The sequence below is a fragment of the Poecilia reticulata genome, linkage group LG11, assembly GCF_000633615.1.
Source record: "Poecilia reticulata strain Guanapo linkage group LG11, Guppy_female_1.0+MT, whole genome shotgun sequence".
Lineage (NCBI taxonomy): Eukaryota > Metazoa > Chordata > Actinopteri > Cyprinodontiformes > Poeciliidae > Poecilia > Poecilia reticulata.
The window spans coordinates 24,121,517-24,139,624 of record NC_024341.1 but is presented as its reverse complement, the minus strand read 5'-3'; the positions used below and the strand labels follow the sequence as shown (position 1 = coordinate 24,139,624).

General features: G+C 37.2%; 1 protein-coding gene across 5 annotated transcripts; it reads left to right on the top strand.

Moving 5' to 3' along the window:
* The first annotated feature begins 1,134 nt into the window (after nt 1-1,134).
* On the top strand, nt 1,135-11,330 carry LOC103472851 (voltage-dependent calcium channel gamma-6 subunit-like). 5 transcript variants are annotated; one of them, XM_008422703.2, is made up of 8 exons: nt 1,135-1,615; nt 2,056-2,203; nt 5,082-5,338; nt 7,576-7,686; nt 7,868-7,976; nt 9,622-9,696; nt 10,180-10,317; nt 10,432-11,330. In XM_008422703.2, the coding sequence occupies exons 3-8, from the start codon at nt 5,129-5,131 to the stop codon at nt 10,650-10,652; spliced, it is 864 nt and encodes a 287-aa protein (XP_008420925.1). In that variant the 5' UTR covers nt 1,135-1,615; nt 2,056-2,203; nt 5,082-5,128; the 3' UTR covers nt 10,653-11,330. The 5 variants fall into 5 exon arrangements, with proteins under 5 accessions (XP_008420925.1, XP_017163153.1, XP_017163152.1 ...); XM_017307664.1 differs by having other exon boundaries at nt 1,136-1,615; nt 4,818-5,338; XM_017307663.1 differs by having other exon boundaries at nt 1,136-1,615; nt 4,815-5,338.
* The last annotated feature ends 6,778 nt before the right edge of the window (nt 11,331-18,108 follow it).

The following is an 18,108-nucleotide window of genomic DNA, read 5'->3' as shown; positions in this document are numbered from 1 at the left end:
GGGAACAGGGATGAGTCCTGGTGGAGCAGCTGGCCAGGTGGAGCAGAGACAACAATCTGGCCCTTAACACACAAAAATCTAAGCAACTGGTTGTGGATGTTCAGGAGGAACAAAACTAGCATTCGTTCACTCATCACAGATGTGGATTGTGTGAAGACAAGTTCTCAACCTTTAGGTTTGTGGATGTTCAGGTAAAGAACGATCTGACCTTGGGTGTCAACAACATTTCACAATAAAGGCCTGGAGGAGACTTCACTTTCTGAGACTACACAGATTTTTATGCTTCATGCAGTAGAATATGTACTTTAATCTCATTGTTATTAAAATAAGTATGACAATGATGTTTTCCATTGGCATCCCAGTCCCTATTCATCATAAGTACCAAACGGAAAGTATACATTATTTTCACAAAATGTCATGACAGTAATAAACAAGCTAATATATTTTCCAATTAATTGTGGACTGAGCACTAAGAATAACTAAAACCCACTCATTTAATAACTTTCCTGATGCATTTAATTTGTCTGCTCAGGCTTAGAGGGAAAGGAAGCAACTCTCTCTGCATGACTTGTCTCCCTGTCCTTCATTTTTGAGTTATCCTCTTTTCTCACTTTTTCCTTTTTTATCCTCATTTTCTACCCCTCACACTGAGTCCTCCATCTTTGTGTGTCTGACCTTCTTGCATGCACTTGCACCACCTAATCACAATGCCAAGCATATCTGACTGCAGTGTTTTCTTTTCTTCCCAGACAACAGGAGGACAAGACACTCAGAGGCACCCTAAAAACATGGAAGACTTAATCAATCTTTGGACCGAAGAGCAAAGCAAGACCGTTAATGATTTTTGTTTTTTTCCACAAATGATCAGCTAATAGCAGTTGTTGGCAAAATTATGGGGTTTTAGTTATTCACCTGTGCAATGTAAAATGACAATGAAAGAGTGCTTTTTTGCTCACCGTTTTGTTCAAGAAATGTCAGTGTGCTAGTTCGCAGTAAACAGTCTTGCTCCAGGAAAATGTTAAAAATATGTTTTGAAGTGTTTGATTTGAAAAATTATAGAATTTCAATAGGGTTACATCTTTCTTTTGAAGAAAGTCCAAGTAAGCTATAAGTGTAAACATACTTAATTTTTACCATTGCAAGAGAAATGTGGTGTTGAAATAATGAGTTTATATAATTGTATCTGACATTTCTTACTGGAAAAAAAAAACGATTTAGAAAAGATTCGTACCTTGCTATGGACAGAAATCCAGTATAAAGCAACCCTAAACCTGATCATTCTCCAAGTGTATACTTTACAGATCAGCATTTACACATCTTGGTGCCCCTTGTAGCAAACGTGACAGAGTGCTTGTGCCTGTGTCAGCAGGCAGAGGAGTATCAGGTTTTCACTGTCTGGTGAAACTGATTTCTACACCCTGACAGCGGACCATGTGAGCCCACCAACATCCCACCGGCTGTGATACTTGTCTTCGAGGTGTTGACTCTACTATTGCCTCTTCAATCACCAGAATGGTAGTGGGAACTGCAGACATAAGACCATCAGCCAGGGTTGAGCTGACACTACCCCCCTGCTGCAGGCCTTTTTCCCTCAGTCGGCTTCAGTCATTAACAGGTGGGGGGCAAAAATAGCTATGGAGGAGTCACATGCACGCATGTACACACAGTTACAGAGACGGGGTTTGAGTGGGTGCAATCTGATACAATTTCAAGTGTATTTAAAATGGTCAAAAATGGAAAAATCATTCTGCACAACTGTTGTAGTGAGAATAAACAAACGGATTGACGTACAAAAGCTTCAGAGTGGCTGTGTACCTCACACACGCAAACACATTTTAGGCATTCAGTTTGAGTCTTTTAGCTAAAAGAGAGGGATGTGCATACGCTTCCTCAAACAAATACCAACAAACATATATTTTCTTCTTGAAACTCTATATGCAAATGTGCACCAGAAAATACACTCACGCAACATGGAAATTGCCACAGAGCGCGCTTTTTCCAGTGTGTATACGCACACAGTGGCATTTAACTTGTATTATTTTTCAACCCCTCCAGCCCACCAACCTATCCTGCTTCAGACTTAATACCAAGCTACTTTGACCTCCACCCCTTTCACACCCTCCGTCACTCCCGCTCCACGCCTCACCTCGCCCTCCGTCACTCCGAGCAGAACCACACACACAAAAAGCAGGTCAGCAAACAGGTCAGCTACCTCGTTAATGTCATTGTTGTGATATTTGTGAAGTGACGGCGAATATTGTGAGGCACGCTTGCAGCAAGTGTTAAAGTGTGACAAAATAAAAGTAATGGGTCTAACTTTGGCATGGTGGTGTTTTTTTTAGCTTCTCAAATGTGTTTTGTGTGTATGGGAGGGCAGGGCTTGGAGCGAAAAAAGCCGCTGATCATCGTTTTCAAATGCTGCCTGCAAATAGTGTCTGTAGTCTCTGAGATGTGGTTCAAAAACCCCACGGAGCTTTTTATGTTTGTGAGACCTTCACGTGGATTTGTTAATCCAGTTTTTGGAGGTTGCTTAAACCTACAGAGAGCTTTTTCTTGGTTTTCCAATTTGTCCTACTGGATGCCTTATATGGAGCACGATTACCAGCTTTAAGAAGAATGGAGAGAATATTTTATTCTTACATATGATTAGCTGGTACAAATACTCTTTTCAACACTCTAATGCTCTAAACCACCTGCATCAGTCTATAATAAGCTGCAATGAAAGGTGTGAATACTTTTTGGTGTTGTTGATGATTACTGCTGTGCATTCGTAAACCCAGGAGATGCGTATTTATCACTGTCATTATGACAAAGGATTGCTGGTTGCATTTTTAGTGCTAATTAAGAAAGTATGCAATGATAAATAACTATTCCGAAAATAGAACCACTCATTTTTGTTTTACATGGGGGGAAAATTACCAGGTTGATTTGAACTCAAATGCCCAGTAAAATATTTTAAATAAAGACATAGATTGGTTTATTGCAGAGTTTTAAATACTTTCTATATTGGTAGCATGATTTGCTCTTATGCTTGTCTTTAGGCTTGACATTTAAAGCATTGTTGAGACAACAATTTCTTTTTTTTTAGATTTTCACACAGTTGTTTTGGTTGCAGTTTAGTAGTTTGGTGGAACTTCTGTCTAGATATTCTTCCTTACATATTAATTATTGTGCCTGGCAACACATCATCTTGAGGTGAAGTAACCAGGAGCAAGACTTCAATTCTTGACAGTGGTATGAAAATACTTTTTGCTTTGTTAAATTTTTGTACCGTAGTGTAATGAAGGCGGTTTCATGTGTCACTTTGCTAATGTTGGTGTGATGCTAGACATTGAGAAGCTGGAAAAAAAGGGAAACGACACTGTAGTAGTACAAGACAGATACAGTATTGTGTAAAACTTTTCAACTTTTCATATTTTGTCCTGGTGCTACTAAATATGTTGATGTTTTTACTGTAAACTTTGTCTTTAGAAGGAACCTAATTGGTAATCACAGTGTCAGTTAGTCTCAATATAAATAAAGCTGCTCTTTGAAAGCATTAGTTTTTTTTTTCGGTGAACGAACACCATGAACACCAATCAATACAACTGAATAAATATGCAGGGTTAGTTTATTTAACAATATTTCAATCTCATTTTACAGAACTATGTTCAAATCAAATATGAAGAGGCACAACTGTGAATTTAGGCCAGAGTAAGATTGCATTTATCAAACATAGTCAAGAAAACAACTCCTGTAGATTTTATTATATTATTGCAAATCACAGATAGTTTTAGTTTCCTTTTACACTCCTATGCTACTGAGTTGATCTTTCATATAAAGAAACTAAATAAAGCACCCTGAAATATGAGGCTGTGATGTGAAAAAAAATTGACAAAAGCAGTGTGATTATTATTTTTGTGATAATTATTTTTGCAAGGATTGATTGTTTGTCAAATTCTTCAGAAATGTTACACATTGTGAAAAATGTGCAGTTAAAATAATGTGTTGCTTTTCGTATTGTCACACTTACATGGAGCTTTCAGAGCACCTCTGAAAACTTGTGCTGTTACAGCTCTTTATGTTGCTAACAAGACAGATGCTGCGGTGTCGGTGAAGGATTGTGGTCTCCCTGGGGGATGTGTTTCGTTCTTCCAAACAACAAAAGGGATTGCATGTCTAGTCTGTTGTCATTACGTCCGTGTGGAATGCAGCAGCACAGCTGCTTCACTTACAGAACCAGCAAGAAGTTTCCCAGATTCAGCGTATCCATGCAGCAGTTACTCAGAAAGTCTCAGAAAAACAATGTAAAAGCCTTTGACTTGACAATGATTTCTATTTTACAAATGGTCTCAGAATATATATTGAAGGTTATAAGCTGAGAAGCTTTTTTAAAAGATTGTTTATATTTGCCGTTTTAACTTTACCTCCTAGCACATTGAATCAATATTTATAGGAATTTGCAACCAAAATTACAATAAAATTAGTATAATGCAAACTACACACCCATAAAACTTTTTAACTTCACCTTGATGCATTTGAAATATTTTTTAACATTTTATTGTGTCGACTGCACATTTACAAGCAATGTTTTCTTTTTATGTCAGTGTCATTGTAATTTTACAGACAGTATAGTAGCCCAACCTTCACTTTAATGAACTTACTTGTTAACATTTAATGTAATCACAGTGTAATTTAATCTCAGTATGCTATATTTGTCTTGGGGGTGGGGGGAGTTATGAGCTAACATTGTTAATATTGATGTTTCTATTTTACCATAATCTTCGACTCTATTTTTAAATTTTCCCTTGCTCTTTTTCCAATCCTGTTTCCAGTAGCCTTTCTGCACTCCACCAGTACTCAAGTACCAGAAACACTCCTAAAAACTCCTTTGTAGTCTATTTTTGCATCATGACCTGCCTCAAACTAATCTTTTCTGAACCTTTTGTATTCTAAGACTCAATGTTATGCGTCATATGCATCTGTAGAGAGAGATTCTTACCCCCATTTTTTTATTTCCTGGACAATCACAAAGTGAGAGTCAACAATCCATTTCCTTTTTTATCCCTAAAAAACTACAAATCAATTCAACCACCCAACAGACTGAGATTGAGATTTATAGCTGGGGCTGCGCTCTGTTTTAAACGAGATGTGGTCAACTTTTTTTCTGACTGACGAGGAGGGCCGCACCGTGGTCCCGGGAACAGCAGGAGCAGGTGGAATGGCTGCACCAGGAGGACCAGCTCAAGGCGCAGGGGGCCTGGCCAGTTTAATGGGTGGACGCAGCACCTTTGGTGGGAACAAGAGACGCAGGACAACATCAGCTGGACATGCCATGAGTGAAGCCCAGGAGGGAAAGGTGAGAGGCTTTGGATAGTGTTCATGTATTTTTCCAGTAGTTTGAAATTTTCTTAAATTAAAACAATAATACTGTTTGAAACACCAGCTTCAAACTGTAGTGATAGTGCTTGTAGTACTATATAAGGCCACCAATATGTACCAATACTGTTTGTGTGTTATTGGTTGATTATTTGCAGTGTCTCAATAATAAGTTTGAATGGTTTTTCCCCCAACTGTGGCTTTGTGGATAAACACTGTAATGTCACTGTACTTTTTATCAAGATCTTTCAAAGGTTTTATTTTGATTTTGTCTGTTTATGTCTACAACTTTAGGTTTTTTCTTGGTCATAGCAAAATATGAAAAAAAAAAACAGAATAAGTTAACCAGTGGATGACCAAAGTAATCAGGCCTAAGAAACAAAATTATTTACAGCAGAAAAAATTATATGGGTGCCATGTTAGCAAAGTTATCTTTCTTGGACTTGTTAGTATATTTTCTTTTAATTTTTTGTCAAATCAAGCTACTATTTTCTGTTTTGTGTAGACAATCAATCATGGAATCAAGCATGTCAAGCAAAACACAAAAATACTTTGTAAGTGATTATGTTCTGCACTTAAATTAATTGCAGCTCCTGCCATAAGGCTTAAAGAAATGAGAATGAAGGTCATCATCAAAGTCAGACTTCAGAATGACATGGAAAGTCAGATTTGTTGAGTCCAGCTGACCAACCCTATTCGGTTTTCAATCATTTTTTTGCATCCAAAGAAGGCAGTGTGGTCATTTTTGGTTATTCAATCTTCATTCTATGAATTACAATCAGGAATATCAATGATTGTCAGAGGGCTGAACCGTTCAGGCACTAGAAAGGAAGCCATGATTTGGCTACAGTAAGCACCAAACTGATGCGGTGTTGTGATATATGTAGGAGTGATGGACATGAGGCCTTTTCTGTTATTTTCAGCGTAAAAGGCATAGAAATAGCATTGTTTTTTTGTGTGTTTTTTTTTGCCATTTCTTAGCTGGATTGAAAGAGAATGCACAAGTTTTATTCAACAACTGAAGACTATATTCATTCCTGAGAATATAAATATATACACCAAAATTGTATACCCAGAATCAATCAATTTGAAGATAGCGCAATGACACACTATCGCATGGTTGGATGAAGACAACCACGCGATAGTGTGTCAAACAGGATAAATCAACTGTTTTAAAGCCTCACTGCATGTAGCTCTTTATTGACTGGCATAATAATCAAAGCGTACACTGATTTTAACTTAATACCAATCAAAAATAAAATTACAAGACTTACAAAACAAATACAGAATTTAACTTGGCATTCAACTTTAACCCTTGGGTTTAGAAATGGGGTCCAACCAACCCCACACACGTAAAACTTGTATCATTTGTCACAGTCCTCCACATTTGTCTCAGTCCTCACACACACAAGGGTTAACCTCAATTCCAACACTTCATGAACAAATAATACTTTCTCTACCTTTAAAGTTGGCTGGGCTCACTTTATGCTCATGCTCTGAACTACTTTATGAGTCAACAAGCAACTAGAACTGAATATTATTCAAACAAAAGCAAAATAAAACTCATAAAACATAGAGTTAGTAAGATATCACGGCCTTCTCATGTCTCCCCACTCGCAGAACTTTACCAGCGCGGGCTAGCATACTGCCAAATTTAGCTTCCCCTGATAAAACAGGCAACTTCTGGCAAAACGGTGCACAAAAATCGTAACACAGTGCTATATTCTGGTCAAATAAGTGGTAAACATCTTAAAGAGTAGTCTTGGTGTGCTTTCACCGTGTACTGACCTACAGGATAATAAAATAGAAGTCAGCAATGACGACCGAAGCGCTGCCTTTAGATTGCGTTTGAGGCTAACCGGAAGTCCGCCCCAAAACCAACCTGGAAGCAACGCCCCCAAACAAAGGTTCCGCTTCGCCACTACTGCTCCCATCCCAACCTCAGGAAAACATTATAAATGCAGGCAGATTAGCATGCTGAACAGCAAACAAAATATAATTAGTTCATTTTGAAAAATATAAAATAAATTATACATGAAAATATTTCAAAATTATAAAACAACCAAAATAATGTGGTGGCATTTTTAGGTGCACCATATCATGAACATATTGTAACTGAGATGGCACTTGAAAGATGTCTACAAGAGATGTAAAAAAAGAGAATTTCAAGCCATTTATAAATACATACATTCTTATTTATTGTGTTTTTCTCATAAGATCAAGCTGGCATTTTTTGTGGCCATAGTTGGTGTCGTCCTGACAGTCCTGGGAGTCGGGACAGAGTTCTGGGTGGAGCTGGCGCCCCCAAAGAATTTTTATAACAATCAGGTAAAACATCAAACAGCACTTCCATGACATTTGATTTAAAAGTTAAAAAAATAAAGCATGTAACAGGAGGTCAGCATCAGGAAGAGGAAAAAACAAACTGAAATCTATTATTTATTTTTGTTTTTCAAAACAGAGACTGACCCTGCTTTATGTCTTGTGTTGTCTGTTTTTTTTTTTACAGACATGCCTGACAGCTCACTATGGTCTGTGGAAGGGCTGCACTAAGACCCTGTGGGTGTCTGATATCGACCCAGAACGTGAGAGCTGTGGACCTGCGGAGCTGCATGGAGGTGACTTAAAGATATCTGACTACTTGGATGGGTTCATGGGGATATTTTTGATGGCTACATGTTCTGTTTGAGGAAGTGAGGTTCAGGCAGATGACTGACAGGCCAACTGGCCGACTGTGAAGCCCAATGGACAGCTCAGCTTGAGGGAGTGAGTAAGCTTGTCTGAGAGGTGCACCTGACTTTCTGGCCTAGACAAATCACGTCTGGCTCATAGTGTGACAGCGATTTGTCTGAATAGTTTGGCTGAGTAACTGGCTGAGTCACTGTAACCATGTCAAGTTGAAATGATCCTCTCTTTTTCCATAACAGGTACAAAAATACTTGAGCTCCTGACGAGGCTCTCTTTACAGTCAACAATTCAGAAATTGTTAACTCTTGTCCCATGAAAATGATGTTTAATGGAGAACATAGGAAACATCAGACAAAACCAACATTCCAAGTTAGAAAACAGAACGTTTTGTTAATGGTTTCATTAACTGATATAATGGACATACTGATTTCTGTAAAGTTTCTATAATTTTTTTTTCCTTCAAGTTTTTTATATATGTTAAAATCAAAATTTAGTTATGCAATCACACAAAATTATTTTTTAATTTCTCCCAAATAAATCAGTGTTAACTAATTTTACTATTTCACAGCTTTTTATATTGTATTACTTTTTTCCATTATGTAGTTACTCTGACCCAAATCACCTTAAAGGTTTCTGTTTTATATTTCACCCAGAAGATCATTAGGGATGCACTAAACACTCAATCCGTTTTCCATGACCTATTGAATATCATTCAAAAGGTAATTCATTTCAGCAACTCAATTCACAAAGTGAAGCACATTATATAGAATATTTACACATGGACAGGATTTTCAAACCCTTTCTTTCTGTTAATTGGGCCGATTTTCCACCTCCAGGTAATAAAATATGATATTATGTATATTATTGTTAGAATATTACATCAGACCAATAAAAAACTTTATGAAAAGTACATCTTTTCTGCTTTTTAATTAAGTAAACTAACTACAATTGTCACACTTCGGTAGAAAACAGATTTTTAAATTATTGTTGATCCAAAACCATAATAAGTATGACCATAGGTAAAAGATGTAATTTTGATCTTCACTGCAAGTTGTAGCTTCATCTTCATCTTACTTGATGTCGGGATTTGAATTTTCCCAACCGTGGAGCAGACACTGGAACTCTGATGGCTGATGAGATATGAAAAACGCACAGCAGAACACTTTGAGGATGAGGCTTTCATCAGACTAATTAAGAGTGATGTGTGTGTGTGTGTGTGTGTTTGCTTAGTCGTGTTTGCAAATGTGCGAGGGAACAGATAGAGGTGTCAGAATCAATTTGACTGCCAAACACTAATTGCTGTAACACATCATCTGAACAGCAGAATACAAATTGTACAGGAAGCTTTAGGTTGTCACCTTGAGCTCGTCATTGACGCTCATGGCTGATTATGGTTGATGGAGAACAATTAAAATCAAATTGTACAGGGGTGGGATGTGAGAGAAGATGTGAGATGTGGCTCCTTGAATTTCAATAAGCTGTTGATCAAGATTGCCTGCCGCCAGTGCTTGTCACCTGGCCAGAGTCTGTGTCCATGTCAGTTACAGTAAGCTGTTCTTCCTTTTACTGCTGCAGAATCCAACTGCACCTACTTCAAATTTTTCACCACGGGGGAAAATACTGTCATGTTTCAGAAGACAACACACAAGAGTGAGTCACATAATGTCCCACCTCATCTACCCACATCCTTCTTTTTCATTGTTTTTTTCCCACATACCTCTAAATACCTGCTTCTTTTACCTTTGACCCTCCTCCTTTGCTACTATTGTCTTCTTCTCCATCATCTCTGTTCCCGTCTTTATCGCTCTGTGTTTTATGTGCTTTCCTTCACCTCTTCGCCTCACTCTTTCAGGTTGGCTATTGTCTGCACTCTGAGTGCTTAATATGTATTCCACCCACACTGTTTGAGTGTCTCTGCGCTGCTGTCTAACCTCTCATTTTCTCTGGCAGTTTCATAATGTATTAAGATTACACAGTGCCATAGACTGAACAAAGAAAGACAGACGTACATATAAATCACATTGGTGCCCCATCCCTCTCGCTCTGTTGGCCTCCATGTAGTAATTTTGATAAATATGGTAGGGATAGCTGATTTGTTATGCTTTAATGGTGTATTCCTCTTCCTGTGATCAGATTTGAATGTGGCTGCAGCAATGCTGGCCCTTTTCAGCCTTTTCCTGATGGTGATGGGGGCCATCTGCATCACCATGGCTCTCAGTAAGGAGATTCTCTTCTTTCTGAAGCCAGCATCCATATGTTTTATCCTGTCAGGTCAGTAAAGGTAGCCACAGACTAGTCGAGTTTATATGAATTATTAAACTAAATGTTATTTTTTAGAAAATACGTTTTTTTCTCATATCTCGTTCTTCTCTTTGCCTCCTACAGGAGTTCTGGTGCTCATGACTCTGTTGGTTTTCCACCAGTCTGTCCTATCTTTCTTGGCCAGTGACCACACGGTTCCTCTCCACCATGAGCTCTCCTGGTCCGTGTCATGTATCGGCTGTGCAGGCGCTGTTCTCATTGTGGGTGGAATCCTCTTCCTGCTGCTGGCGCTGCCCTGTAGCCCGTGGCAGAGGTGTCTCCCTCATAAGGAAGGCAGCAGCTAGTGGCTTTTAGGTGAAGATTTCTGCACTTTACCTGCTGAAAGGAAGGAGGAGTGGAAAGGTGAGGATGTTTCCCTCACACATCCAAGCAAAAAGATCACTTTCTCTGTTTATCACAGATTTGAAACAGTAGAAACTTTTTAGATATTTTGTATTTAGGAAAAAATAGCAGGGACCGTTTTCATTTTAAAAGATGAATTTGAATTAAGGTCACAGATATCTAGTGGATGCATCAAACACCTACTAACTGATACTGATATTCAACTTCCTTTGAGGTCTGACCTGCTGATTCAAACATTCTTACTAGTACAAACTAATTTGTGTAAACTCTGTTTCATCACAGTTAATTTTCTAGCAAGATTTTTAGGTCAATCAAATTCATTTTAAATATTGTTTACAATCTATCATGACAATATTTTATTGCTTAATAGATGTTTAATACCTTTACCTTTACAAACTCTCCTAAAAGACAAATCCGAACTTCTGTGTACATTATTTTGAGACGTCACAGATATCCTCTAAATACAGAACAGAGTATTGCTAAGTCTGACGAATGTAAACAAAATACAACTACTTGCTTGCATTGTGTTTTTATTATCTATGGCTGCAGCAAAACCCTTAATAGGTTGCCACATAAGTTGGTAGCAAAAAACACTGGAAAATAATTTGTGATGAGAATCAGAATAGACTGGAATGACATGCAAAACTGCCGCATCATTGCGACAGCTGTCAACAATGACACAATGGCTCCAGTCAAACAAGTTAGCCCTGCCATGCCTGCGCATGAAACATGATCCCAGGGATATTACAACAACAAGCAAACATTTAAAGGGCAGCTAACAATTTCTGCACAGATCATTAATTAGGCCCCACACACTGTTTACTGTGTAGAGTACTTACTGTATTGTTTCTGTATTAACATGCTGCATAGCTAGTTGAGGTAATAGCAACACCATATGGTATATATGAGTAGCAAACATGTTAACAAAACAATCAAATAACTAACTATAAGTAAGAATATAAATAGCTTTGCACCAGGTTGAGTTCTCAAGATGACTGTTTAATTGTAAAGTTACTGGAAAGGAAATATTCGTCTTGCCAGTTGTTTGAATTTTATCTCTAAAATAACTTAGAGTGGTAATCGGAGGCAAATTAATTGTTGTATCCCTCATCATTAAATTTATATTCATAACTACATCATTTGGAATAAGATTATGTCAGTAAAGCAAATCCTTTGCTATTTGGATAAATAGCATATTAATTTGCAGTACAGGATAGAATATGAATATAGTGACCTTTCTGACTAGATTTGTGTGGGAAACATGAATATTGTCTTATAAACCTACAAAGTTTGGAGGAAATGCACTGTTGCATTTGTTACTTACCAATAAATGGCATCTGGAAATTTGACAATCTCTTAAACTTCATGTTTCTGATTATATGTTTAAATTAAAAAAACTCTAATAAGGCAAACTTTAATTCACAGTAACTCCAGTCACTGGTTTTAAAGTTGTTAAATTCCTCAAAGCTTTACATAAAATGGTTGTATTCAACTACAATGTGTTTTCTCCTAAATATGCCAATATTGAAAATGTGTTTTATGAAAATATTTGGCTTTGCCAGCTATGTTGATTTGACTGCATTCATTTGAACTTTTCTGTTTTTTTTCCTGTTTCTGGTCTTCACACTTGACAAATCCTGATAAATGACAACATCAATATGAACAAAAACCTTCCTAACGAAACAAACAGTACATTGACCTCCAAACTGAGAACCTCAGTTAGAAAACTTTTTTTTGTTTTGTTTGTACTTCCTAACTTTTGCTGTGTTACCTTTTGTTTTTGTACATTTGATGTTAGGTTGATGATTATAAGAGCAAAGATCATCAATAACTATAAAACTACAGACAGGTGACTTTAACATTGATCCTCCACAATGTTGGTACTCTTCTTACATGTCTTACTTAAAAAAGCTGTTGTACATAAAAGAATTACAGTGCTGCCTGTCAAAACAAATCAGTTAATTTCTAGGAGTCTAATAAACACAATGCATTCAGCACAACGTCCACATCTTGTACTGCGTTAAACATTTTATTTAGACAATGTTTTGAAAAAGATTTTAATGTTTTGGCATTTATAACCCCCTTATGCTGAATATAGTTACACAGTTTACATTTGTATGCCTTAAATACTAGTTTGCAGTCTTTTGATTTTTTGTCATAGAGTCCTGTTGTCACTGTGCAGTGGAGATAATCAAAGCAAAGAAAACAGTAAAAATATTAGCCCTCCTTCTCATTCAAAGGAAGATCCAAATTTAATGCTTTATGTGACTAACCAAACAGATATTCATTCAATGAAGATACTACAGTATTTCAAGTCCTCCATACCAAAGTAATGTCACTGTCTGTTCTCAATAATATTGTACAATGGATACTATTAAATACTACACCAGGTTCAGGGTTTACTTTTGATTTGCATGAGGCCTTAGTAAAAATCATTTAAACCTATATTTTCTTCTTTTATAATTTCAAGACATAAACTTTTTAGTTTTTGACTTAGATGTAGACACTGTTTGAACTTTTCATTTCGAAGTAATGAACTAGCAGGGAGCGCTCGCCTTGGTGTACATGTAAACTTAAACCTTATCTGTAAATACTAAAACAGATAAGAAGAATCCAAAATTTGTGTGTTTCTGGCTGTTGTGCCAAACCAAAACATAGCCCTGGCATCAAAACCAAGGAATATACCAGACTCACTGGGTTCTATTTAGTTGTTAGGATATTTGGTTTTCTATCTGACTTACTCCATTGTGTCCTGCTGTTGTTCCACCTTTTGACATTTTCTTAGTTTGCAACTGCTTAGCTGTTGTATTTTCATAAACCAGGATTTGACAATTTGTACTGTTATAGTGATGCTTGATATCTGTCTGATAGCTTTCTATTAGTCAAATTATGCACTGTATGTTAACCATAAGAACAAGTACATTCATTTTCAAAAGAAGAGTTGGATAAATACAATAGAAAACATTGTTAGATGGTGAAAATGTGGAAGCTGTGAGATGTTACCATGTTTTTTTTTATTTAAGCTTTTTTGTTTTCTGATGATTTATGTTAGCACTCATGATTCTCAATGCCTGGATAGAGCGTGCAAAATCTATGCACCTTTTTTGATCTGAATCAATTGAGTATGAATGAGTTCATTTTATTATTAAACATGACATGAATAATTAATATCGTCCTCTCTCAAGTTCCATTTCTCTCCTATTTTGCGCTCGCCACACGTTCTCCTCTTACAGTTACTGCCTCCACTGTCCCTGCTTTTATGACCAATCCTACTTTACACCTCATAATATAAATGACTGGGGTAACAGCTGCATGCTGTGCTTTTGACGTCTTGTTTTGGGAATCTGTTGCTTGTGCATTTTATGTAACAAAGGACTATGTAATTGTATTTAGCATAGTATTTATTGCCAAATTATTTTGTAGATGTAGAAACTCAAACTCAGCCCTTTGACAGAATAAAAATACAGATTTTAGTCATAAATGTAAACTTGCTTATATATGCAATATAAGCTCTTAAAGTGTTTGATTAGCTGCAATTGAATTTTTTGAATGCACATAAGAAATTAAAAGGTATTTGCATTGCGACCGTTTTGGTGAGTGTTAAGGACCATGAGTGAATGCAAAAAGCTAAAATACATGAGCATGAAGTATATTTTTAACTAACTTGTGAACCCCAGACCCATTTTTTGTAAACAACCACATTCTCTCTGCAGCATACTACAAATGCCAGCAGCAGATAAGAGAGGTGAAATGACACACAACAAAGGTTCCAGGCTAAATTTGAACTCGGATGTTTCAGTAGCATACTGCAATATGACACCTGCATGTTTGGGCAGGCCTGGACGCAGGTTTGACTGTTATTTATTTCCTTATATGCACTATAGTTTTAGTGAATAAAAGATCACAGAATACTTATTTTCTTTTTCTAACAAATGGTTATAATCGGGAAACTTTGAGACGTGATTATTAGTTTCTAAATGAGGTAATTGTTATCTGGTTAGACGTAATATGATTTATTGATAACATAAAGTGAATAGAATAGAATAGAATAGAATAGAATAGAATAGAATAGAATAGAATAGAATATTATTATTTGGCTGAGATTTGCCTTTTGTTGATCACTTATTGATCATTTGGCTCTTCGTTTGCTGCTCACAGCTCATCTTTGTCACCATATTGACCTCTTTCCAGGCTCACATCTCTCAGAACTCTCTCCCACACTGTTTGGCTAAGAACGCCTGCTAAATATAGACCATAGCTAATAGGACTGACGTAACAAGAGAAACACAAACCTGGAGAAAAGCTGAGCCTACAAACATACTCAAATTTACTTGCTGAAACACGCTCACGTTGCCCTCTTGCTTTTGCTTCCATACCGTTTAATCAGCTTATGTGCATCACAAGGAACAAATATAAAGATGTACACAGCCTGAAGTTGCGCAATGCTGAATGTCTTATATCATGCAGCTCAGTTGTCACCAGATCTGCTTTACTGCCATACAAAGAATCAGATTATGCACCTTCAGGATAAAAGAAGAAGTCATAAACTTAATTGAGCCTGTATCCGTTGCAGTAAAAATGTACGTGTATTGGAGTCAGCAGTCTATCATAGGCCCTGCTCTTTCTCATACTCCTCCACCCCTAGCAGCGCGGTCTTCCCTCTGGCACATTTTCCTCTGGAATAACAAGACACTGTTAACTTGTAAATTACAAAAAAGACAACCAAACTCTGAAGCACAACCTGTTTAATGATGCTTTGCGTATTGGCACCTAATATTTTACAATCACACGCTGGAAAAACTGAAACAATGCCAATGTTAATAGTAAAATTCCTGTTGGTAAGTGTAAAGACCCCTCAGTCTTTACACTTCTATGTCTCACGTTTATGTCTCACTGTTTTATACACATGATTGTGTAGATGTTGTCAACATTATGTTGTTACTAGTTTCAAGATGTACTATTTAAAAGCCCATCTAGAGACAAGTGCTGCGAATTAGCTGTTGCTATAAGCACTGTGAGGCAAAAATGGATCTGCTGTTCTGTTCAGTTTGTCTACGTCGATGTGTCTGTCCCTATCTATTAAACTTAAATAATAAGTGAGTTGTGGGGGTTAGCTTTCAGTCTGTGCTTAGCTTGTTTTTGATTGTTATTTTGTCAAGGTTAGATTTAAGCTGCAATGCTTTGAAAGTTATAAAGATTCTTCCCATTTTTTTCTGGAATGAACACCGAAGAAAGAAATAATGAGACTACAAGTAAAACTCTGACAAAACTCAGAAATAAGTAATAACTGAGCAAAGACTTTATGATCAAGGTTGAGAAAGGAGACACTGAAAACATTTTTTTATTTAATTTGATTGTCTTCTTACCTGCTTACCAGCAGGCTGTGAATGCTTTACATATTATATTCTCACCATGTGTTTTATAAAAGTTATAAAGTTCGACCGGCTTTATTCGTTGAATATCACTGGCTTCTATTTTATTTAATTTATTAAGGACTCCATGAAAATGTGACGATAATTTAAAGGTGAAAAAAATAGTGTGCATAAACTACAGTGCTTTTTTGAGATCAAACTTCCTTTAAGATAATAACTTATTTTGCCAACCAGCTGTTATAGCGTCATCCTGCAGGAAACTGAATGAGGACAGAAAAGTTTTCCGCTGATAGTAAGATAATAATCTCTTCCAACTTTTTAACAGAATCTTACTTTAAAAGTCCCAAACTATACTGTTAAAAATCCCATTAGAAATGGTAAATACTAGAACCGCATTCACCCAATTACACTCATAACTTTGTGCTCCAATTCACAGTTCAGTAATCAATTTCAGATCAAGAGCCTGGCCAGGGGAGCATCAACATGGAGAACACAGGTATCAAGCTCACAACTGGACTGCAAGACGACTATTCTTTCCACTCCTTCTACTAAGCCACATTTAGCTCCATGTAATTTTGTGAGGAACATTACAGTGTAGAACGCAAACCTCACAAGACAAATACTGTGGATGGTTAGGTTGCCATTGGAATTCCACAACTCACCTGGGTTTCCACTGGTGGATCTAACTCTTTGCAAGTGAAGAAGGATTTGAGGTCAAGTGTAAAACAGACATGAAATGTTCAGTGACAAACTCAATCAGATGCCTTTCCTGTCAGCCCCATATAAATGTCTGCATGGGCCAAAAGCTGTTATCAATAACTGCAGGCATGAGCTCCTCACCACCACAGACTATAAAAAGACAAGACATGCAGACCGCAGGCCTCAAACTGAATGACGTGAGGAAATTAAAACGTGAAGTGTCTTCTCAGGTGGCAGACTCCAGTTAACTCTTATAGRCTGACACAAGGCTATATCTAAAATTGGCTCTTACTGTATGCATGACAACATTGTTGCAAGGTGCCACATGGGACAGCTTAACTGTAGACAGACTAAGTCTTTAGCATGTTTTGGGCTTTGTTTAATTTGGAACACAGACTACAGAATGGAGGCTCTTATCCAGCCAAAAAACCGTTGGGAATAGACTCTAGGAAACACAAATTTTATGTTCTTAAAATCAAACTAATCTTTTATATTGTCCAGAAGCCTCTTCCACCCTTAACCTCCAGGCCAGAACACTGAGCTAACTTTCCAGGTGATGTSTTGTGCTAGAAGTCTCATACATACAAAATAAAAATAAATTGTGAAAATCGCTCCTTTGGTGTTGACCACCTAGTTTGATGCAAAATCCTTCACCTTCTAAATCTGCCTGTCAGGCAATCATTGATGCAGGCAGTTGTTGAGGCCTCCACTTGTGTCTTCTGGAGTTTCTGACTAAGCAAATCAGGCTGATTTGGGTTAAATCCACTGGAGAAATCCAAGAACATTCTCTTCACAGTGCTGCCTGCTTTGATGAGTTTGTTGAACCTGGTGTATTGTTTCTTCATCTCCAAATCCACAGAGATAAGCAACATGCAAGGGATCCTGACATTAGCTTTACTTACTCTGGGGAAACAGGAGTTTCTGCAGGAACTTCATGATGTAAGATGTCAGGGCAACATGTCTACAGTCATTGGTGACTGATGGTTGAGTCATGACATGTCACCACCAATGGTTCAAAACTTACCAGTTCTTGGCAGATTGAATCACCTGTCACTGATCTGCATGTGAACCAAATCACATCCAAATCGAACCATTCATTCTGGGTGCTTTTCTCCAATTAGTTTGATAAAAGCACTGAAATAACTGTTTAATTGAAGAAGTTTGTTGAAATGATCTGAAGAAGTGCACCTTCTCACACTATATTAGAATTTGCAAATGCAAAATTAATCAACATAAAGTTGGCAATGATTTTAGTTTTATTGTATTATTACACAGTACTGTATACAACAAACGCTCCATGAAAGAGTAGACGTAATCAGATCCTCAG